Raw genomic sequence first — 23002 nt, 5'->3', positions numbered from 1 at the left:
TTTGTCAATGACATGATAAGTAGTAGGTCAGTACTGGGGTGGTTAATTTGGAGTCAAAGGACCCTACTGCTACAAAGGGCAACAGTGGTGCTCATGTGGCCAAGACAAACTGTGAACTGAACAGCTATCTCTGAAGGCTGCAAAGTCAAATTTAGCATCAGCTGAACCTGAATATCAGCAACATCTTCCTCTCAGCTGTCAAGCACTGCATGGATGGAGGGTAGGGAAGGCTCATTTCAGGAAAAGCTGATTATGTAAATATGTAACTTCATGGCGTATGCAAAGAAACCTTCTGAGGGTGTAAGACAGACACTTAAATTGACAGATGACTTTGAGGTTTGCCCCAGCTTTCACATTTATGAAATGTGATTTTAATGCCTGGCCATACATTCTCTTTACTTTATTATACAGCTTATATAAAAGTCAGTGATATGGCAAAATATGGCTGAAGTCAATAAACCAAGTATTAATTTCTATTAATGTAAGATAAAGAATAGGCTGTTCCACTGACATACCCATTACCCAGTAATTATGCCAATATTTATGAAAGAATACCTCTAAGGTTTAGAGCCAAATCCTTTCTTTCCACTCCACAGGGCATGAGTTAAATAACATCTGACCCTTCAACAACTCAGAGGTTCTTGCCTAGCAGACAAATCATCAAATAATTGCAACACTCGAAACTCTAAAGTGTGGTGAAAGCATCATTAAAATTTTATATTAAGTCTAATGTCCATTTTATATATTTTCTTCCAGGTGAGTCTAAGCTGGAACTGCTTGGTGTCTAAACTTTGCAAATGCAGTCTCAACGTGGGAGCTGTGCATAATTATTATACTTACTTTACTCTTATTTTGGGGACAGAGGACCCAAACATGCTTCTACTTTAACTCTGCCAATCAGGACCCCCTTGCTTCCTAGGAAAACCTTTAAATATCTCTGGTCTAGGAGCTAGCATAGAACATTCTCTATCCCCCTGTACTTTTCTGCCCCAAACCTCCAGACATATTTATGGGGAGAGGGAAGACAATGGTGGAATTATTCTGTGCTGCCACAGCTGTTAATGTTTGCAGGTAACGCAGGGGTAGAGCTGCTGGAGACTCAGACAGCACCATGGAGGCCTTCTGGAGAGCTTTGGAAGCATTCATTTCTCCTTCAGCTGCCACAACCTGCAAAGGAACAGAAATGAAAATGGAGTGGAAATGCTGCCCATAGTGGTGAAAATACAGGTTTACAATGGAGAGAAAACAAACTAGCTTGGACACCTGGAACTACAGGACAAGAGGAAATAGCCTTTAAGTTGCCCCAGGGGAGGTTCACATCGGATATTAGGAGAAAAATTAGGTTGTCAAGCATTGGAAGAGGATGCCCAGGGAAGTGGTGAAGTCACTAACCCTGGTGGTCATTTAAAGGGTATGTAGATGTGGTGTTCAGGGACATAGTTTAGTGGTGGACTCAGCAGAGTTGGGTTTAAGAGTTGGATTTGGTGATCTGGGAGGTCTTGTCCATCCTAAACAATTCAGTGGTTCTATGACAAGGAAATGAAAGCCTGGAGGTGGACTCTGTCATGGGTCTCACCTTAGCTTTTGTCTCTCGAGCAGCCTCTGCTTCAGCTGCCATTGCCCTCTGCATGGCCACGGGAATCCGGATGTCTTTGATCTCCACACGGCCCACTTTGACTCCCCACTGCTCCGTGGCACTGCCAAGGGTAGCCTTGGGGACAAACAACACAGGAAGAGCACAACAGTGCTGGCAGAGAGAAAGCAATGTGGTGTACTCTGCTTGGACAGAAGGACAGGGCACACCTGCACAGCAGGGATGCTCCAGGAGCACCAGCACCCAGCATGGTGTGTGTACAGTGGGTACCACAGCCTCAGGAAACACTTGCTGGTCAAAACCAGTGTCTCCTGCCTCCTAAATTATGATCCCCATCCTTTCCTGAGGTGGGCACTTACTGAACTACTCCTGTTCACAAAGAAACACTAGAGCAACTTCCTTAAACAGCACAGCATGGTAAAAGTACTGGGAAAAGTACATGGTAAAAGTATGGGTGAGACACAGGACAGCCCTGCAGCACTGGCAAACTCATCTGTGCTCCAGCTCCTGGGCACTCCTGCAAGCGACACCAACACCATGGTCCTGTCTCTGCCCATGGCCACTCTCCTGGCTGCAGAGGGTAGTCTCTCTTTCATCTGACTATGCCTTGTCTCTGAAATTAGTAAATTGGGTGTTGGTTTTTCTCTCCCTGGCTGCCAAAAAAAAGAAAAAAAAAAAAGAAAAAAAAAAGAAAAAAAAAGAAAGCAGATGGCATTTTAAAGCATACAGCAGCTCCATTTTGTACTTAGCTGTAGTGACAGGAGATGCAAGTCTTGCCTCAATCAAGGGTCTGCTCAAGACAGCGCTTCCCACAAGCAGCCAAGCAGCAGTCCTCTTTCTGCATGCTTGCAGCTGCCTCTGTGCAAGGGCTAAGATGATTTTTTTAAAGTCACTGGATAATTTGAGAATTTTAATTGCTTTTTGATAGAGAAAATTTTTCTACAAGAACCTGGAGAAATACCTTTAGAGTAACTCTTTCTGACTCAAAGCAACGAGATGTATAATTGAAAAAAAAAAAAAACCATAAAGAGAAATTTTGTTATCCTAGTTGAGTAAAGAAAAAGAGATTATTTCTAATTTGCTACTCCCCAGAAGACATTTTCATGCTTGTGAATTTCGAGTGCCAAAAGGTTTACCTGTACACTGTGTGCAATCTCCTCTCGACCTGCCAGGAGCTGAGCCAAGCTCTGTGTACCCAGAACATTTCTCAGGGTTGTCTGTGCCAGGAGCAAGGTGGCAGAGTGGACATCAGTGACGTTGGCAACAGCACAGACAGCACTGTGGATCCTGTAGTGCACCACCCCATCCACCTGGGCAGTAACAGCATCTCTCGTGAGAATCTGCATTTGAGAAATGCACACAGTCACAGAAAGATCCAACAACACATCCTTTGCCTAGGAAGGGGAATATTATATTTAGCCCTTAGTGAGTAAAAGGCACAGATCATTCAAAGAAACTAAGAAATTTTTTTTATTTCTTTGTCATTCCCTGAAGAAATTACTTCAAGAGAGCTGTCCAGCATCAACAAAGTTTAAACTGGGGGGGAAATGCTTTACATACCCTCTAAAAAAACTGCTTCAATAGTAAGTGAATCTCATAATTTGAATTAATTTCTTTTGCAATAATAAATTATGGCTATCCTCTTCCTGTCTTGTTGAAAGGTCTATTAATGAGTTTATACATTTCATGCAGCTTGAAAGATCTGTGCTATTTCCCCTAAACAACGTATTTGTAAGAAACACAAACAAAAACAAAAAGGAATTGTGCGAAGAAACTGAAAGAAATATTTAAACATTCATAGAAGAGCTGTCATCTTTTTTTAGACAAGCTACCTGTGCTTCAGAGGGCAGCTGCCTCCGTGGAGAACTGATGATGCTCCACTATAACTTCCTTCCTCAGCATCTTTTGGCTGCAAGTGAATGCTTCACAAAAATCCTGCCAGCTGCTGCAGAAGCCTGGCCAAAAGCTGCTAAGTCTTAGACAACACAAGTTCTGCAACCATCTTCCTTCCAGCCTCACATTTTGGGGTAGGCATTTCTCATTTCACACCACACACCCCTGCACCCTGTAGTCTTAGAAAAGGTTCTTTCTGTTTACAGAAAGGTAATAGCCAAAAAAACATCTCCTGGGGAATCCAGTAGGAAATTCTGAGGACCCAAAGGGTCTTGGAGCTGCATCTTCTCCCTCTGCTCTTTGTTTAAGGAAGGGGACAGCAATGCCAACTCCATAAGCAGAATAATTGTTCTGCCATGGGGCTGAGGCCACACAGAACTAAAACTTGATCAGAACAGGATTGCTCAACAACTGACTCTTCAGATTAAAATTTTCAGTCAAAATTTCCCAGAAAAATGCCTGAAGATATATCCTGCTTGGATGTATCTTGCTTCCTCCATCCATTCCTGCTTGGAACTGAGTTTTGTGGGAGATTTTCTGCTAATTCCTGTTAATTTAATGGGATTTGTTACCCATGGGTATTTTGTCTTTTCAGACATATAGAAGGCTCTTTTGAATGATGGAACTCCATGTCAGATCCAATTTTATTAGGATATTAATTTAAAACTGGGAATTTTGTAGCCCTCTCCTCTCTTGTCCTCCCTGTCTCTCATTCACGCTTCCCTTATTTTTGAAATCACACTTCTGAACACCAGCTTGACCTGCAATGATGCATCTTCAGATTTTCATTAGGACAATCATAGAATGGTCTGGGTTGGAAGGAACCTTAAAGGTCACTCAGTTCCACCCCCCTCCCATGGCCAGGCACACATTCCCTTAGACCAGGTTGCTCAGAGCCCCCTCCAACCTGGCCTTGAACACTTCCAGGGACTGGAGCACTCATAACTTCTTTGGGTAAGAAGTTGTTTTGTAAGTAGCTTGAAATCCAGAAGATACAGCAAAGCAGCTAAGTACGGTATACTATGGTAGCTCAGTGTGGCAAAATTACAAAATATTGATTGTGCCATGAAACTGTTGCATCTTTTCTTCCTGTCTTAGATGGCAGCCAGAGAAGTTACCTCTTGTGGAGGAATCTTACAGGTAACTGTCCTAAGATCAACCTTGATAAATGTATCTGTACATGGAAGTACAAGGATCATTCCTGAAAAATAAAAATTATTAGATGAAACACCTCTGAAACTGAAGTCCAGCTCCATGTATCCTAGAGAAAATAAATGGATGGAAATACCCATAGGATGGGGGATAACACCCTGTTTTATCATTGCAGCTGTCTTTCTGCTTACAAGACATGACAACAGTGATTTGCATTTTCAAATAGCAGAGGGAAGTACCAAATAGCAGAGGGAAGTACAGATATCTGAAAATAATGTGAACTCATTAGAGCTTAATGACCTAGGACTCTGGTCTGGAAATGGGCAGCTTGAAACTCGTCTGAAGTCTGCCATGAGACTTTTGGCAAAAATTCCTTCCATGACTTTAATTTTCCCTTTTTAAATCACAAGCTATGTATGGTTCAGTACGTGTCCTCAGGAAATACATCACCCAGGTCCAGATTCCTGCACCACATGAGGAACATTGTCCCAAGATGTGACAAAACCTGTGAAGAAGTCCCCACAAATCTCCTTCACTGGAGGGGGAGACTGGACAAAACTTCTAATCTTCTATTGTAATCTCAGCACCTTGCTTTGGTGCCCAGAGCTACACAGAAGAGCCCTGTACCAGGCCTAGCTGCTCTTTGGACCACATGACTGCTATTCAAGAGGAAGGACAGTACCTGAACAGAACTTTTCCCTGTTATTTCAACTTCCAGTTTTCCCATTTTGCTGCCCAGCAGTGCTAACTGCACCAATGCAAACTCCTCCTGTAGCTGGGTTTGGTTTGTGATTTGTAAGCTGGTCCTAGGGGGCTGTTACAGACTCATTGTAGCTGTTGAGTGTCCCTGCCCTGACACATTTACCATTTTCAGAGCAGAGGACAGATAAGGAGCTGGCAGCAACAAGCTGTTTTGGAAGTGAGGTGCAAGGAGAGAGGCCACAGTCACTCAAAAAATACCATGGCAAACCTGAACACTGAATTTAAACCTCCCTGCAGTCCCCTGACAGTGCTGCAGCATGAACCCAACCCTCTGTTGTCTAAATTATTCAACAGCAAAGTCATACCTGGTGTCAAGGTACTCAAACTTCTGTGCTATGGCAGGAGGGTAGCTGTATCTTCCGTTCAGGAAAACAAACAGTCTGCAGGTAAAAGAACTGCACTAGAGAGGACCTCCTCATTCCCCTCTATGCTATGAAGAAGGATTTCATGGAACCTCTGCAATTCTCTATGTGATCTGAGCACATTGTAATAACATAAACAAACCCAGAAGACTTTAACAGAGAAAAACTGCTTGTATTCACCTGGTCCCTTTGCTTTCTTAGGCAGAATACGTCCCAGACGAAATACAACAGCACGTTCATACTCTCTGACAACCTAGGAAAATATTTTAAATTCAGAATTTTACAACTAATTCTATTCTCACTTCCTGGTCCTTTAATCCTTGGTACCCATATTAAAATGTGAAGGAAGTACAAATAATGTAGGAAGCAACAAAGCTGCAAATCATTTTCTTCACATCTACTTGACTCATGATTTGCTGTAAAAACTCGGCCCCTATCCTTGGAAACAAAACAGATCACTTATGGAAGAATTAACAGTGATCTAAAAAAGGACACCCCAGAACTCTCTCAACATCACCAGCACACTCAGAGGAGTTGTTGACAAAGGGGCTCTCACCTCAGGTAATCTAAACTACTTCACTTAGTGCATCACAACTACTGAAGGCCTGTCATCCAGCTGATGTTGAACTGGAAGTTTAACTGATGGTAAATGTTGGGACTGTAAGAAATTAAGTGAGGAAGCCATAGCAACATAGAACATTTGTGTTCTGTGATCAGTGTGGATCTCATTTCCAGAGCACATCTTTGCAACAAACCTTTATGATTCCCAAAACATGAATGTGAGGTGCCTTGTCTAACCAAATCAGTAAGAAAGTAACAGCAGTGACAGTAGAGCTTTCTTCATGTGCCTCAAATCCTGCTAGCTTACCTTAATACATGCCCAGATGGAAATAGGAAAGGTAATAAGCACCAGGAGGAATGAAAGGGAAACCAGGATCCAGCCACAGACACCAATTCCTTCCTGCCTGTCAGCTATAAAAAATATAAGGAAGAAGAGCAATGAATGTAGAATTGAGGAGTTATCCCAGGGATGTACATCTAGCCCAGTGCAATCATATGGGAGCATAAAGTCCACAGAAACTCACTCCCTCTTCCTTCCTCCCATCGCTCAAATAAAGCCATAAAAGACCTAATCAAACATTCAACTCTATGGCCCTTCTGCACAGAAAGTTAGAAAAGGTTCAGAAAATACCTTTTGCAATAGGAAAAAAGACGAAAATGAAAGATATTACCAGACCTGGGGGCTGTGAAGGAGAAATAAATGAATGGGTGGAGTAACCATGAGTATGAAACTGTTAGGTGGGGCAGAGTTTAATTTGTATGAAACAATTAACAAGGTAAATGAGGGGAACTCCTGCTTTCTTTTGATGAATATTTTGAGGAATATTCATGGACCAGTCCATTCACTGGACCATAAACTTCAAAATTAGTGCTTGTCAAAATGGATGCTTCTGCATTTAAAGCAGTTGTCTCCATGCGTTCAGCTCAAATCATCCCAAAATTACATTCTAATGAAGTAAAGCAAATATAAAACTAATTTCATTATTTTACTGCCTGAAGACTGTAGTAATGTAAGTTATTCCGAAGGTGTAGGGCAGCACTGGAAATTTCTGATACTAAATAAATCTCACATGCAGACAAAAATGACAAATAGGTAACAATTCCATTTGTACTGTGTGAGAATAAAATCAGCTTGTCAGGACCAGCATGAGGATCCCTGATCTGTAAGGCACAAGCTGGCAGAGCAGCTGAACAGGACTGACCAGTTTGCTAGAACATTCCCAGCAATGCTGGGGAAGGAGGACACACAACACAGCCTCCTGAAGCCCCTGCCCCTCTCCTGGGTGCCTGTGCATGGCTGGGCTGTGCCAGCTGGCAGTGGCTGCTGCAAACCTGGCTGTTACCCCCAGCCCTTGGCTACCTGCAGCTTTGCCCACTCTACTTCTGAGGCTCTGATGCAGATTTAATTACTCACATGTAAACACCTTTGCATTCAGAAGGGCCTGGGTTCAGGTCTCCCTGAGAGCTGGGCACAGAGCTGGTGCACTGAGAGCCCAGCTTTCCTCCTCACCCTTCCCAAAAAACAGCAGTTTTAATTCCCTGGTTGTTTTACCAGGTATCATCAGGCACTCTGCAATCAGTGCTAAAATTGATTTGAGGAGCTTCCCTAAGCAAATTACTGTGCAAACCTTAAGGCTGTGTGTATAAAAACAGGGTTATTAGTACATAGTGTGAAACTCTTTAACCCTTTCATGGCTACCTGTTCTCCATACAGAGTACTTCACATTATTCTAGTGGTGTGTCAGGCTATGACAGGTACCTAAAGTACCAGCAGTCTAGTGTCCTTTAGTGAAGTGGAAAAAGATCAAGGAAAGTCACAGATTAGGCATCATTCATAATTCTTAATCTGAAATCTGAGTAAATTAATCATGAAGGGATGTTTTGTTCAGAAGAACTCAACATTTTAATCTCTCTCTTAATTTCACATAAATGACCAGTTTATAGAAAATATCTGAAGATCTTTTTCTCCAGTGACAAATTTGTTTTAAAGAACCTCCTCAAAAGCATTTTTGTGTTGTAGCATCATCTACCATCCACCTGAGCCCACTGTGAAGATTCCTGGTGGGAATTACACAGTCCACAGATGGGGAATAGATGGGAAAAATACCAGCACTCAGCAGACTGATACTCAAGAAGCTGAGAAGAGTTAGGGGTCAAGATATTATCCCTAACCATCGTGGGCAAAAAGCATGCATCCAAAACTTGAAAAAGTACATTTGAATCCTTCTCCACAAGAACTGTCCTACAGATCCTGATACCAGGTAATAATGTAGGTTACAATTAGGAAAGGAGAACACGAAAATATGCCTCTGAATGAAACTCTGAATTCCCCCAAACCACCACAGATATCTCTGATTACCCCGAAGTTTCAAACCATATAACCACACAACAAATGAAAGGATCTAGAAAAAAAACCAATAGGGAAGAACCAGCCACAACTTCATTCATCACTGATCTTGGTTTGCTATCCCTGTACATGGATTATAATAGTCATAATCACCAAAAACCTCACTCGACTCTTTAGTCCAGAGCAAAGCAGGAGCTGCAATGCACCACAAAACGTGAGAGCTCATCACTCAGCAGTTGCGGAAAAGCTCCAAGTGCTGGAATAAGACTCACTTCATTTTTTCTTGATACATTCATTAGGATTCATCACAAACATATTTGGTAAACAAACTCATGATGTGAGTTTCACATTTGGAAAGCAAATTAAAATTGCAGTGTGGGCAAAAATCTCCCAAGTCTCCTATAGCAACAAAAAAGATGGAGTAGACTCAGCCTCTTAAACCACCATGTACCTTCCTGCTTTCTACTACAGGCTGAAAAATTCTTCTGCCTTCCCTAACTAGATCCTATTTTTCTTTCTCCAGCCCATCCCTCCATACAGAAGTGTATCAATAGTTGAATCAGTCTTTTTTCCATGGGGTCAGAAAGTAGATGCTGATGCATCCTGGCAGGGCAGCATGAGGCAACATGCTCTGTCACAGTGGCAGATTCTGAGTTTTCATCTCCAGTCCATGTCAGACATCAAATGCAGATCAAACATATGTTTTCTGTTTGGTTAGTTCTGCACCTTTTTAATATTACTGAGAAAAGACCCACTCACACACACAAACAAAGCTTACCAATTAGATTTTCTGTGTTCATTTTCTTGGGTCTCTCTCTCTGGGGATCCATCCCCTTAGAGGGAAGCTCTGATCCCCTCACAGATGAGACAGCAGTGTACCTTGAAGCTGCAGGGCTCACACAAAATGCTGAAGAGGGAGGCAGGATGACAGGAGAAATCCCCTGTACAAGAGTCTTCTGGGAGTTGGTTACGCTGATGAGGAGAGGATGTTTACAAACACCAAGTCTTGTGTCTCTGATGTAACTGGATGGTATTTTGTGGCCATCCTCTGTCTGGCATGTACTTGGCCCAGCTGGTCTTAGACCCCACTAAATACAAACTGGAAATAATTTGCATGAATCTGCCACCAGAGATTGAAAGACCCACAAACAAGACAGGAAGATAAAGTGAGTCCTGTGAGGAGCAGCTGAGGTATAGCCTGAAGAAAATGAGGCTCGGGGGAGATCTTAACACTCTCTACACCTGCCTGAAAGGAGGTTGTAGCAAAGTGAGGATTAGTCTCTTCTATCAAGAAACAACCAACAGTATAATAAATGGCCTCAAGTTGTGCTAGGGGAGGCTTAGATTACATATGAGGAAAAACTTACTTCACCAGAAGAGTTGCCAAACACTGGAACAGGCTACCCAGAGGAGTGGTAGGGTCCCCCTCCCTGGTGGCATTTAAAGAACATGTAGATGTGGCACATAAGGATGCAGTTTAGTGGCGGATGGAGCATGCCGAGTTAATGGTTGGACTCGATATTAAGAGATCTTTTCCAATCTACGATGCTATAAAGCCAGAAGGCAGATATTGCTGCTTCTCTGCTGTTTTGGGGCTCATCTACTGCTCAGATCTCAAACACCAGCATAATAAATAAACAAAAACTCCAGGTGAGGTCTCCAAACTGTGTAGAAACCTCATCACACCCTTCACACTGTCCTTCAGTACAGGCTGAGCCCTGTTGAGCTGGATAACCTCAAAACCACAGTAGAAGCATTTCAGCTCCTAAGCCCTAAAATTGTCCCCCAAGAGTATTTTTCACAAATTATTTTGACAATCAAACTAAGCACAACATTTCAGACTAAACCATTTCTGAAGGCTGTAGTAGCAGAGGACAACCCTCTCAAAGGACAAGGCTGTTTGCTTGTTATTTGAATAAAATATGAGAGGTGTTTTTATATGTCATTTAGGAGTTTGATATACAGCTGCACTAATTACAGGGCTGTTTTTTGTGGGCATCTGTTATCTAGAATATCTGTGAAGATCTGGCTCTAGCTTCATTTCACCCATCTTCCTCCCTACCAATAATCACCCTGGCCCCGGATGGGTCATTCAAAGCTGACTGTTCCCCAGAGAATCCTTTTTCAGTCTCACAGAGGAAACAACACCCCTAAACTGACATTTTAAATCCCACTGAAAGCCATAAGCATAGCTTGAACAATCAGGATTGACATGCACATGCTCCCAAACATGTAACCATATTCATTTTAATCCATTTGTAGCATTTTCCTTATAATTTGATTTCTAAACACTGAGCTGTATGATCACACCTCTTCAGGATGGGCCCTTACTAGCAGGGTAGCATGTATGAACAGAGACAAGAGAAAAGTGATTTAATTATTTCAGAAGCAAAACCACAATATCCAAAACTATCCCACTTTATTTTTTTTTTCAATTTTAGAGCAAAACCAAAGTTACTTAAAATAGCTTAATTCTGAACCATTAGAATATGCCACAATTTAAATAGCTCATACCATCAGATAAATGAGCAACCCATACTAAAAGTTAACAGACATGATTGCTCCCTGTTTATTGACAACTCACTGAGGTGACTGTAAATATAGGCGAGTAAAGCAGATGGTGTTTTTTGTTTATGGTCAGGAACATCACAATATTAGTTTTTTTCATTTTAACTTAAGCTGTACTTTTATCCCCTTTCCAAAATGTTGAAATCAAAGTCAAGGCAATCTTAATGCTTCCTCCTCAGGGTTATACTGGGGCTTGTAGATAACTCATGTCCCAGAGTGCTATAGAACACTCAGAGACTAAAACACATGAACTCTGGGGCAAAGCAGTTTACAGGCTGCAAGTTCACTGGTGCTGAAGAGCCTGGTGCACTCCTGTGACACAAAGCACAGCCACAAAGACTGAGCTCAAAGCTTCTTCAGCAGAACTTACTGACAGAAGCAACATCAGATGCCTGTGGTTTGGGCTGCTTGCAGTTCAGCTACTTCTGCAGAGTTTTTTATTTGTGATATAGCTAAAGCCTTCAACTTCTATTCCAAAAGCAGCACAAGTGCTCAGGTCAGGCACAATCACGTGCCCACCATTCTCCAACATTCCTCAGCACCAACTGTTACATTTACAAATGGCACCAGTCCTTTACAGTCACCTTTCCCCCACTTACCTCATCCTCCAGTTGTAGACACTTAAATCTACAGCCATTTGTAAACAGTGCCAATCCCAAAAATACAAAAAAAATCAGCAGGCAGCCCCCACATGAGATTAGCAAAACTGTAGGTTTAAATTTGTCTTTTTCTGACCTTTGTAGGCCCACACTACTTTCTTCCCACTCACTGGGCTTTGGCCAGTCCCTGTTGATTTCTCAGCTTTTTTTTTCTCTTTTCCTGGCCCAGAGTTCTGCCTACTTGCTTCAAGCTCAGCATTCCTTTTCCCCAGGTCAAAATTAAGGAGACAGGACAGGAAAGAGCAGATTAACAGTACTGTCCTTTTGCTTGTAGGAACATCCCCATATTGCTGCTCCTCCTCATGGAAACGGCATCAGCTTCCTACAGCTGAAGATCTGGAGATGACAGAATGCCCCCCTTTGCCCACTAGAGTAAATATGAGAGAGAGTCAAAGTTATTGCTCCTCTACCAATACAGAAAGGAAGGCAATTTGCAAGAAACTCAGAACATTCATACCATGGCAAGTTTCCTTCCAGGCCCAGGCAAACTCCCAATACTCATTTGCAAACCAGAGGAAAAGGACAGAAAATTTCTCTGTTTGTCTCCTATTCCCTGCAGCTCCAATTAAAGCACTTGAAAGAAACATTGAAACTTGTTTGCAAAGGTATGTTCTTAGCTGTTGCAAAAAGGTTTTATTTCAAGGAACACTTCACTACATCTTATCTTTGCAGTCCATCAGTACACGCAAAATAGACCAATAGTAGGCAACTTGAACACTGAAAAAAATCAGTTCGTCCAGAATTAAAGTCATACAGCAAGAGCCCTTTCCTGGCACAGGCTCAGTTTGAGGTGGTTTGCCTCAGCAGTAGACATTTCCTTGGCTGTCTAAAAATGGTGCTCAAATAAGTGTGAAAGAGCTCAGGACAAATCACTCCCTTCAGAAATTCCAAGGCGGGGTCACAGCAGTTTGCTGCAGTGCAGAACACAGACTTTATTCCTGAAGAGGAAAAAAATTAATAGAAAACAATTTTACATCAGGAAAAATATTTAAAAAAATGAATTTTAGTTCTAACCACTGGAGAGTTCCATTTACAAAACCCAGCTCAGTATGATTAAGCAAGAGTCAGTAAGAACCAGAGAGCCCATTCCAGACATAAGAACTTTACAAGTGAACACTTAACCTATTGATTTGTCTAACACTGACTGGAGCGTCAAACGCTCTTCTCTGGTAAAGTGGCTGTACACCACCCAGAAACTACATTGCTTCAGGAGAAGAGCATTTAATACCATGGATTTCACTCCTTCTCACCTGTTTTCATTTGGAGAAACAAGGCTTGAGTCTCTTTGGCATCCCTGCATTGTCCAGTGCTCAGACAGGAACCCCAAACCCCATGACTATTCAACAGATAATTTTAGAAACAGAAGCACAAAGTACTTACTTTCTGACAAAGCAGTATTACTTGCTTTTGACTACAGGGTGACGTGAATTATTTCAAACTTTGATTGCTTGGCAGGGAAACTAGGATTAAAATAGGATGTCAGACTCAGCACCTCAGTAAGGTTACAAAACACTTACTGACTTGGAACTGCTTTACATTCACATCTAGGGGAGAAAAGCCAATTTTCTCATGATAAGGTAACTTTATTGTCTCCAACTGATCTGCAAATCTACAAAGAACAAGTTATGGAAAGAATGACAAGCAGAGCAAAATGAAAGATGCTAGAGACCTCCTCCACAGATTTCTTAAGTCAAGATATCAATATCAAAGATACAAATTTTAAGAGCAGTTCAGAGTGGAGAATCATGAGAATTTAACAGGTTTAACAAAATAAAAAGATGTAACAACACAGTATTTTTTTTTCAATTGATAATAATATGTAAGTCTGATTATTAAAATGTCAAAGAATTTAAGTTTTTCATCTAAAAATTAAATAGGATATTTCTAATCTCACTCCTCAGGAAGTCAATTTTACAGTTTTGGAAAGAATTCTGCATCAAAAAGAAACAGCATAAGCAAGATCAAGCAGTGAAAGTATCTTAGTAAAAACAAGTTTATTCATCATATTTTAGGTAAATATGCAAATATTCAGCAAAGCCTTTTTGCCATGACTGTAAATTTTTTATTTAAAAAAATTATGTTAAAAACCAATACAGTAATTTCCATTAATGTTCTAAAAAAGTTTATTCACATCTTGAAAGAAAATACATTAGCAACATCTCCCAGCAGAATCAATCTTTAAAAAAGTAAAACTCTAGGTGCAGAACATTTCTACAGTGTAGTATCTCTACATTTTAATTTAATCACATGATTGAATATCATTCATCTCTAGTCTCTAGACCATGATCAAGAGCATATCTTAAATAGATGATATTCAATGGTGTGTTACACATTGCCACAGATACTAACATTATTAGAAGAGTGCACAACTCAATTTCACTAACAAAGCAAGACTTTCCTATATGCTGCATTGTAACAGTTAATTTAGCTATATGCCTTTAAAATCATGTCTGTTTTCCAAGGAAAAATACTAAAAAAACACATGGTCCAAATTCTGCTCCCACTTATATTCACAGGATAAGATAAGCACCATCAAGTTGTAGTTTATAGCTGAAAAGCATATAGAGAACCAGTTTGTTTATGAGTATAAGGGAGAGAAGAACTTGCCCCATGTCTGTAAACATTCACATAAGTCTGCAGTCAAAAGTGCCAGATAGGCAGCCTATCTGCAGTACAATTATTTCATTCACAGGGGTGCTGGGGGCAAGGAGAATATTATGGAACGTTATTTTAGAGGCAAGTTAAAATGCTTTCAGGTACTTTGGAAAGACATATTCTCAGCTAGCTAAACCATACTCCAGTAAAACATAATCCACTTCTACTCAAATACAGTACAGCATCATTTCCTAGCTTCCTGTTCAGACAAAGGAGTACTCAATTCAGCAGCAAGCCCATGACAATATTTCGAAGCATAAGAAAACCCCCATACACCTCTGACCTACTCTCCTCTTAACACATTGCTGATGCTAACAGGAGTTCCTCATACATTGGAAAAAAACATCTGAAAAACCATAAACTGACCTTGATTTGCGCAAACACAAGAAGTGTGCTTCTAGACAAAAGGTCATCTACAGCTTTAATTGTCTAGTTTCAGTCTAGATCTCAGTCTATATTAACCACATATACCATACAAAACATAACAGAAGGATAGGTGCATATTCACACTATTAAGTATACTTGGTCTCCCTATTCAGTTTGACAGTCAATTGCCCTATTTACACAAACATCTGTTTGAATGATCCTGTAAGACACCAAACATTGAACTCTTAAAATTAGAGTCAAGGATGCTCAGCAATTCACAGGATCAGACCCTGAATCAAATTGAATGCAATTCACAAATTAAGTTTGACATCTGACACAGCCTCCTGCACACATTTTACCCTCATGTTTTCCCTTTCTTTCCCCAACTCAGAACATGCTCCCACTATCGCAGAGACAGCCTTCAAAGTGAATAGGATCAGGCTCTGTCAAGCAAACACTGCAGTCTTTAGAAATGCCTGGAATTTACTGCCATCCACTCTGGGGCAGACTTGTCTGCAATGAAAATGGTGTTCCTGGTGTTGATGGATAGTTAGCAAAACCTTCAGGCTGAGCTGTATAGTTCTCCAGAGCAGAAGCAGAATGCGCCTTTAAGGAAGATAAGAAGTTAGGAAACAGCACTGATAAAAACAAGGAAACAAAAATCTAAATTAAGCAAAATTTCAGCCACAATACCAGTCCTACTCAAGCCAAAACAAATGGATTATAATCTGAAGTGTGCAAAGAATAGAGATGAGCAAGGCATCTACACAAAGATGTTAAACTGTAGTACAACTATTGCTCTGAAATAACAGAGAAAGAAAAGAGCAGTTGAATTAAAGGGGAAAACAAGGAAGTGTTAATGGCTTTACTTTTCAGTGGAGTAAGCACCAGCTGATTTGGAAGGCACAGCTTTATCAGGAGCTGTAATATTCTAATGATTCTGAACTTTCTCTTCATTGCTTAAGTAAATAAATGTTAATTTTAGTGACTGGATCTTAAAAACAAGAACAATTTATATTCCCTCAATGCAATCTGCATACATTTCTACAGAATAGACTCCTGAGCTGTAAAAGCAGCACGGCCTAGATGAAGTAACTTGCTTCTTCCAATCCCCTGATATTCAAAAGATACCTGACAATACGCTGCACTCTGAAAAGTACTTAGACACATGCTCCATTTCAACAACTGATGTGTCACACAAGAGAGAAAAACATTAAATCAGGACACTCAGTTCTCTCTTTTAGCATTATGTAGAGAAGGACAAATTTCTTACAAGAAGCTGTACAGAGGCTGTTTTTAACAAAAGACAAGCTAAAAACACAAAGTGCGATGATAGTTTCAGTTAACTTATTGTAGGTTGATGAGTGAAACAAGCTGTTTCATGGACAAGAAATGAAATTACACATTACCCAAAACCACTTCAAGTTTATATTATAACTCTTTTTGTGGGAATTATCAAGAGAAAGGCACAACCACAATAGACACAAATTCAAGACAATCTGATTGCATGTGCAGTAGCACATGACTCACAACAAACAGTCCACAGAAATCTGTAAGTTATTCAAGTGTCAGACTGGAACTGAGTACAAGTTTTTCAATGGTATGGTCAGCTCATTAGATTTAATACAAACCCAGCAAAAAATTAATTTGCATTGTATTTTCTTTTAATTTTCCCCATTTTACAAAGAGTTTTAGATAATGTTCTAATCTCATTTATGAAGCATTGTACACTGGCCTTGAGTAAGAAGTTAGTACAAGTTGTTTTTTATCATCATACTTGTAATCAGTTCTCACGCAATTTAGGGGTTTTAATCTTTTACTGACTTGAACTAATCCCATGGAGTTAACAGGCAAGTACATGCTCAAGAGATCACTGGAAGTAGAACAGTATTAACAAATAGGCACATTACCTGTAGTAGTGCTGACTGTGCAGCTGCACTGTGCTGCAATTCCTGTAAGGAAGATTGTGCGGCACTTTGGGGAAAGCCAGGGATACCAGGGAGAGATAAAAGACCAGGAAAAACTGCATTTCCTGGCGTCTGTAGTCCAGAAGTCAAGCTGAAACAATGTCAAAATGAGGATATTATTGGGAACATCTGCACCAAGTTTTATTCTGTTTCCCTGTCTATAAGCTTATGTCTATATAAATTGCAAAAGCAGTTCTTTTTCTAAATCTCATAAAGGTCAGAATTTCTAAACCAAAATTCAGTCTTTACCCACCTAAAAATTATTCATACATACACAGACCAGGACTGTCTGGAACATAACTAAGGGGACTCAAAATGTTTTGTACCTCAACTGTGCTGACAACTCACACACCAAAAAACTTTACAGACAAGAATTTATGCTGACTACTTCCTTAAAACATCTAAGATATTGTCTACTGTTACCTGTGTGTGTCAGTGGATGCCCCTGTGGAATCCATTCTGGTAAAAGCCTAGGAGATGCCAAGTATCCTCATCTGGGAAATATGATCACTGAGCACCTCACTGGATTAGACTGTTGTAACAGGGAATACTAACGCCAACCATTTAGTCACTACTCTATCAACTTCTAAAGACAAGTGGAAATCCAGTAGTGAACTGTATTTAAAAATCATCTGCAATTATTAACTATGAGTGAAAATATTGTCTACACACCTAATATAAAATCAGAGTTTTGCTCAAGAGAAAAATAAATAGTTCTGACCTCCTCCAGAAACAGTAACATACCCAGCCTGTGCCACGAGTGCAGAGTTGAAGTTTGAGCTAAAGGCCGAGGCAAACCCTGGCAGGACCGGAGCCGGAGATGGGGCTGTGGCAGCTGCCGGCAACGGTGCAACTGCTGCTACTGCAGAAGATGCCTGGAGGCCAGGGAAAGAAGGGAGAGCAGGAGTGACAGAGGGTGTGTTAGAGACAGGAAAACCAGGGAAGGATGGGTTTGATGATCCCAGAGGTCCCTGGGCAACAGAAAAAAGGGAAGGGACAGCACTGGACAAGTTAAGCGAGAAGGGTGGAGCAGAGACTGCTGCGGAGGCGGCGAGTCCTGAGAGTACGGCGGCGGTGGAACTCACATGGGGGGCGGACACGGCTGAAGCGCTTGTAGCCGGAGTGGCCAACAGAGACCCTGGGAGAGTGACGGGCGGGGGCAGTGCTGGGTTACCAGTAAAAGCAAAGTTACTGGTTAGCGACGTGAAAGGAGGAAGCCCATTGAACACGGGGGCAATGGGAGCAGAAGAGCCATGTGGGGCGAGGGAAATGGAAGCCAGAGAACCAGAGTTGTTCAGAGGAGCACTCAAAGAGGAGAGCCCTGACAGCGCTGGATTCAGGGAACTGGGTAAGCTGACGGGCACTGAAGCTGCTGAGGTATAAGCACGCCCCAGCCCTGACAGTCCTAGAGTGCTGTGAGAAGGGCTGGCTGAATGAGAAGGACCTTTGAAGGCTGACAGGGTAGGACTCATGGGTTCTGTTTTGACCAGAACTGGGATATTTGTGGCAGCTGGGGCTGATGAGAGCTGCTGGTCGGGATTAGTAGGACTTGTGCCATGCAAGAGGGAGGCTGATGAGCCACAGTTGACTGGCATAATCGATGGTGAAGAGGTTAAAGGTGACTGTGCAGGCAATGTGGGAGGAGTGGAACTAGAATTGGCTACAGATGGGGATGGAAGACCTGGAAAAATAGCCAGCCCAGGTGTGGAGGAACGCTGTGTGTTGGGGGTGGCTGATGGAGTGTAACATTTGTTGACAGAGGAAGTGGGAGGGTCAGAGCTTTGATTAGCAAGAGAAGATAAAGAAGCAAGCTCACTTGTCACAGCAGAAGGTAAAGCAGATGAATTGATTAATGAAGTGTCATTAGATGTCAGAAATCCCTTTAAGACAGACAAAATTGGGTTAGGCAAGCTAAGTGAGCCAGGAATGGTAGTGGCAGGAGAATTAGCAATTGTAGATGGAACTGGACTAGAAATCCCTTGGGCACTGGGTGGCAAGGACAAAGGGAGGCCAGCAAAGACTGATGACAATGGAGCAGGATTATTAGCAGAAGCAACTGAAGAGGTTGAAGAGAACGGGAGGCCAGCAAATGGTGTAGCAGCAGATGCAAAAGCTTCAGTGGGTGCAGGTGTGGCACATGGAGTGGAAGAACCTTGCGGCGTGGGCATAGCAGCAGGGATAGAAGCCAGCCCAGAGAAAACTGAGGGGACAGGGGTAGAGGTTGCACTGTGAACAGATGTGACAGGAACACCAGGCAATGAAAGGGATTTGATGACAGTAGGGGTTGGGGTGGATGGCTGGGATGTATGGATGGAAGAGGAGACCTGTCCTGGGAAAACAGGAAGGACAGGGGTAGACATGTTCATCCCAGAGATGAGTGGAGTTGCAGGTGCTAATGGATGGCTTATTGCCTTGACAGGTGATGGGGTAGGGACTGGAGTAGCAGCAGGTGTTGAAGGATTAGAACCATGAGGAGTAAAGAGCTGATTCGATTGTGCAGAAAAAGCTGCAAAGAAACAAAACCAGTAAGAAAACTTGAAACTGTCAGAAATGTTTGAAATCAACACAATAACATTTTATACAGCATTTCAAAATATGATACACAGGCAATAGCTAACACACAATGTCTACATATAAACAATGAACAGCGGGACCTATGAAAACAAAAAAGGTACACACAAACACATCACACAGATCATACACCATGTGGGCTAACACTCCTTTTTAAAACACTCTGTGACATCTGCTACCTCTTCATGATCTCATGCAAAACAGTTAGAAACTCAAATACACTCTGTAAGAACATCTAAATGATACAGGTAAACAACCCTCCCTCTGGTCCCTAACATTTGGCAGTACCCAAAACAGATCTAATATTCCATCAGCATCAGATCACCTGGGCTCCTCTGCATCGACTCTCACTGAAGGTCAGAATTTCCTTCAGAACCAGTTAATTCAATGTATCATGATTTCAGAGAAGTTTAGTCAACAACTGAAGAAAGCTGATTTCAGGTGCTGGTAGTTTCTTTCCTTCAAAATCAGGTCATTCTCTTCACTGTGCTTCCTTCAGATTTTGATTCTAAGAAGGCACACTTTTAAATTCACGTATCACACTACAATATTAAACTAACATTGGCACTTGACTTTATCGGTATTACTAGGAGTCTTAGTCAGGTGTCTGTGATAAAGGCAAGCACCTGCCACTAAAAGTATCAGCTTGTGTCCTACAAAGTAAGTTAGAGACATCAGTCAAGCTGCAGGAGAACAGGCAGGCACACTGTGAATGGGGAGGTGGAGGTTAATGGAAAGGAGCTGTGTTTATGATTGCTGGCATGTCAAGAGTCTTGATATGCCTGCCTTTAGTTTCCTGCGGAACATGAATATGTTAATAAATCATTCCTCTCAAACAACCCTTATGCTTTATTTTACTTTTGGAATAATCTGTTCAGATGTAAGCAAGACACTCATCCAACCAGTCAAACTCACCTCTCATAACTCTCTAGCAGCCTACATGACTCTCCTGTCTGATTTCTAATCACTAACACTAATCCAGAAAATTATTCTTTAAAATCTTGGACCTAAGTTGATATGACAAACTCCCATTTCATGTATGTTGAAACTCTAAAATGAGCAAATCTGCAAAAAATTTATTTCCTTTGACATACTCTTCTCAAAAAAACCAAAAACACCAGCCTGCCCAGCTCTGGATTTTATTCTCTCATTCTATTTCCAAGCTGAAGACTCTCCTAAAGATCACAGTTATTTAATCCTGACAGCCAAGATAATCACTAATGAAATACAGCTGTACTAGAACCCAGAATTGTTACTGAACTTTTCTTCCCAGGAGAATATTTCATTCCTTACACTGTATTCATTTAGCTGTATGAACTAACTTTGTAAAAATACGTGCATACTTTAAGAGGGATAAATAAGAATGAAGTGACTCTTCAAAACATTTCTGTAGAACATCCCTGGACATAGAGAAGGAAAGACAAAACATAACTTTTTTTTTGGTCCCTAGGAATATTTACCATAGCTAAACTTATCATAGTCATTTTGTCTATTTGCAGTATGTGTTAATATGCCCAACTCAGTGGTCATTAAATTCTCGGTTTGTATTTGTCAAGTCTAAAAAAGTGTTATCAAAGCCTTTTTATAAGTAGTTCCTAATGGAATTTATTATTATGCTTTGTACTAAGTGTAAAAAGCACCACACAAATAAAAACAATAAAAAATGCACAACTGCCTTGGTAAAAAGAACGGGATCTTACAGGGTAAGACAAAAGTACAAGCAGACATAGTTGGATCTAACACTCTGGGAAAAGACATTCTAAATCTCTAAATCACTCTTGTATTCCTACCTTCTTATTGCAACTGATTAATGAAATTAAAATGTCAATGAGTTTTCCAATAGATTTCAGTGTTTCACTGTCCAGAGTTTCAAAAATTGCAAAGATTTACTGAAATATTTAAGTGCATGACATTGCAAAGGGTATTTTGATTAAGTTATTAGCATGATTTCTCACATACTTATATAATGAAGAGTATAAAAAACTTTAATAAGCTAACACAAAAGAATGAATTTTGATGTTTCAATCCTTCTAAGTACAAATGTCTGATGATTTTTTTTTCCTCCACATTCAAGAAAGTCTATTCCACATACTTTTTGGCTTCATACTTAGAAGCTTATTAAGATCCCACTAAACAAGTTGTTAACATTTTCTGAACAAACAACAAAGATACAATCAACACAAAAACCCCCCTGTGGATTTGCAATTTACCTTGATTTTGGGAAGGTTTTGCCTGGCTGGAAAGGTCCTCATTTTCTAAACAGAGAACAGCAGCTTGTTATTGAAAGGCAAATGAAACTCCAGCAGTGAATTATCCACTCCCAGCAATGAACCAGGAAAACCAGCATGAATATTTTTAAAGATATGCATGCTTTACCTGATACCACTTGATTAGCACTGTATGGTGGAGGAGCTGGTAAGCCTGGAGCTATGACATTGGCCATTGGAACTAAGCCAGCATTGTTGTAAGCACCTAAAATAACAAAGGCAATACACATCCCCATTGTCAGAAAAACCAGTATCTAGATGAACCACTAAGCATCTTCTCCTTTAAAAGAATTATTTTCAAGACTGTAAGACATTCCCTCATCAAAAAGCTAGACCAGTTAATTATCCAGGCTGGATGTTGGCTTTTGCCAATGTCTGCCTAAAGGGCATGCATTGTCATCCAAATTTTACTAATGGCAATTCTCTTAAGAGAGCTGGAAAAAGTCAGGTTTCAATTCCTTGCAGTTCCATCTTGCCTGAAAAAACTCAGCCAGCCCGGAGGAGTGGTACAGAGTGTCTGCAGCATCCCCTTTCCTATTCCTAATGTAAAGGCTGCTGCAACTCCTTCTTCAACATTAAAGCCAGACAAACAAAGAAGCCAAACACATATCAGTAACCATGACCCTTTAACACTAGCCACTAACACTCAGAAAATTCTGAGAAAAACGTCCCTTCTCAAATATTTAATCTAGTATTCTTCAGTATTTCTTTAAATGCTAAGAAATTCAAGTGGGTTAGCAAAGTATTTTAATATCACATTCTTACAGCAATGAACACATTAAATATACCTTTTTTCCTCCATTATTTCTTGGAGCAACTCAAACTGTTGTATTTCTGTGGTATACAGTTCTGATGAAACATCTGAATTTAAATTGCAGAAACACAAACAAACTTCACAGTGGCCCTGAATTAATAGTTTAAGAGAATAAGAACTTGGGCTTCCTGGGAAAATGTAGCACTTGAACAATACTTAAAGTGCACTAATTTGTCACACAGAAATGCTTTCTGATTTCATACTTCCATAGTAATTCCACCTGATGTTAAGATTTCTTGCACAACTCTTGCCTGAAAATCAGAAAAGCAACTAATGATCACTGCATCACACAGGAAAGAAATGTTCAAGAGGCAGAAAACAATTCATCATTCTAACCACTGACTGAAAACAATCACATTCAATAGTTTCAGGTCAGCATCTACAATCTCATTCAACACACACACACACATATATATGTAATTTCACCAGTTATGAGTTCTGTTGTCACATGAGCTTTCTTAAAA

The 23002-nt window shown here is 40.8% G+C and overlaps 2 protein-coding genes across 7 annotated transcripts in view; both read right to left on the bottom strand.

Moving 5' to 3' along the window:
- Positions 1-348: 348 nt before the first annotated feature.
- On the bottom strand, positions 349-9544 carry STOML3 (stomatin like 3). Its single transcript, XM_023948335.2, has 7 exons — positions 9450-9544; positions 6632-6735; positions 5944-6016; positions 4606-4688; positions 2731-2934; positions 1577-1711; positions 349-1167 (listed from the first exon to the last, which is right to left on the bottom strand). Exons 1-7 carry the CDS (start codon positions 9499-9501, stop codon positions 967-969), a joined length of 852 nt encoding a protein of 283 aa, XP_023804103.1. The 5' UTR covers positions 9502-9544; the 3' UTR covers positions 349-966.
- A 2960-nt stretch (positions 9545-12504) lies between these two features.
- Positions 12505-23002, bottom strand: part of PROSER1 (proline and serine rich 1) — a 21673-nt gene continuing 11175 nt past the window's right edge. For 3 of the 6 annotated variants that reach the window (XM_086881439.1, XM_086881438.1, XM_086881440.1), the window contains exons 10-14: positions 21834-21929; positions 21668-21712; positions 17631-19392; positions 16830-16977; positions 12505-12836 (exon numbers count right to left, since the gene is read on the bottom strand). In XM_086881439.1, coding sequence (XP_086737565.1) covers positions 12831-12836; positions 16830-16977; positions 17631-19392; positions 21668-21712; positions 21834-21929 — 2057 coding nt within the window. In that variant the 3' untranslated portion in view covers positions 12505-12830. Of the gene's footprint in view, positions 12837-13875; positions 15526-16829; positions 16978-17630; positions 19393-21667; positions 21713-21833; positions 21930-23002 lie in introns of those variants that run through there. The other 3 variants (XM_086881441.1, XM_086881436.1, XM_086881437.1) reach the window with 1 other exon arrangement.

This window comes from Cyanistes caeruleus, chromosome 3, assembly GCF_971803275.1.
Source record: "Cyanistes caeruleus chromosome 3, bCyaCae1.hap1.1, whole genome shotgun sequence".
NCBI classification, from domain to species: domain Eukaryota; kingdom Metazoa; phylum Chordata; class Aves; order Passeriformes; family Paridae; genus Cyanistes; species Cyanistes caeruleus.
Note: the sequence above shows the minus strand (reverse complement) of the source record. Positions and strands in the feature narration are given on the sequence as shown.

Bases quoted from the DNA above. Each gene is read 5' to 3' on its own strand.
- STOML3 (XM_023948335.2), bottom strand. From the start codon at position 9,501: ATGGATCCCCAGAGAGAGAGACCCAAGAAAATGAACACAGAAAATCTA. The intron at 6,017-6,631 runs GTAAGCTAGCAG...ATATTTTCCTAG, and splicing joins CCATCTGGGCATGTATTAAG to GTTGTCAGAGAGTATGAACG. The intron at 4,689-5,943 runs GTGAATACAAGC...TTTATTTTTCAG, and splicing joins TAAGAAAGCAAAGGGACCAG to GAATGATCCTTGTACTTCCA.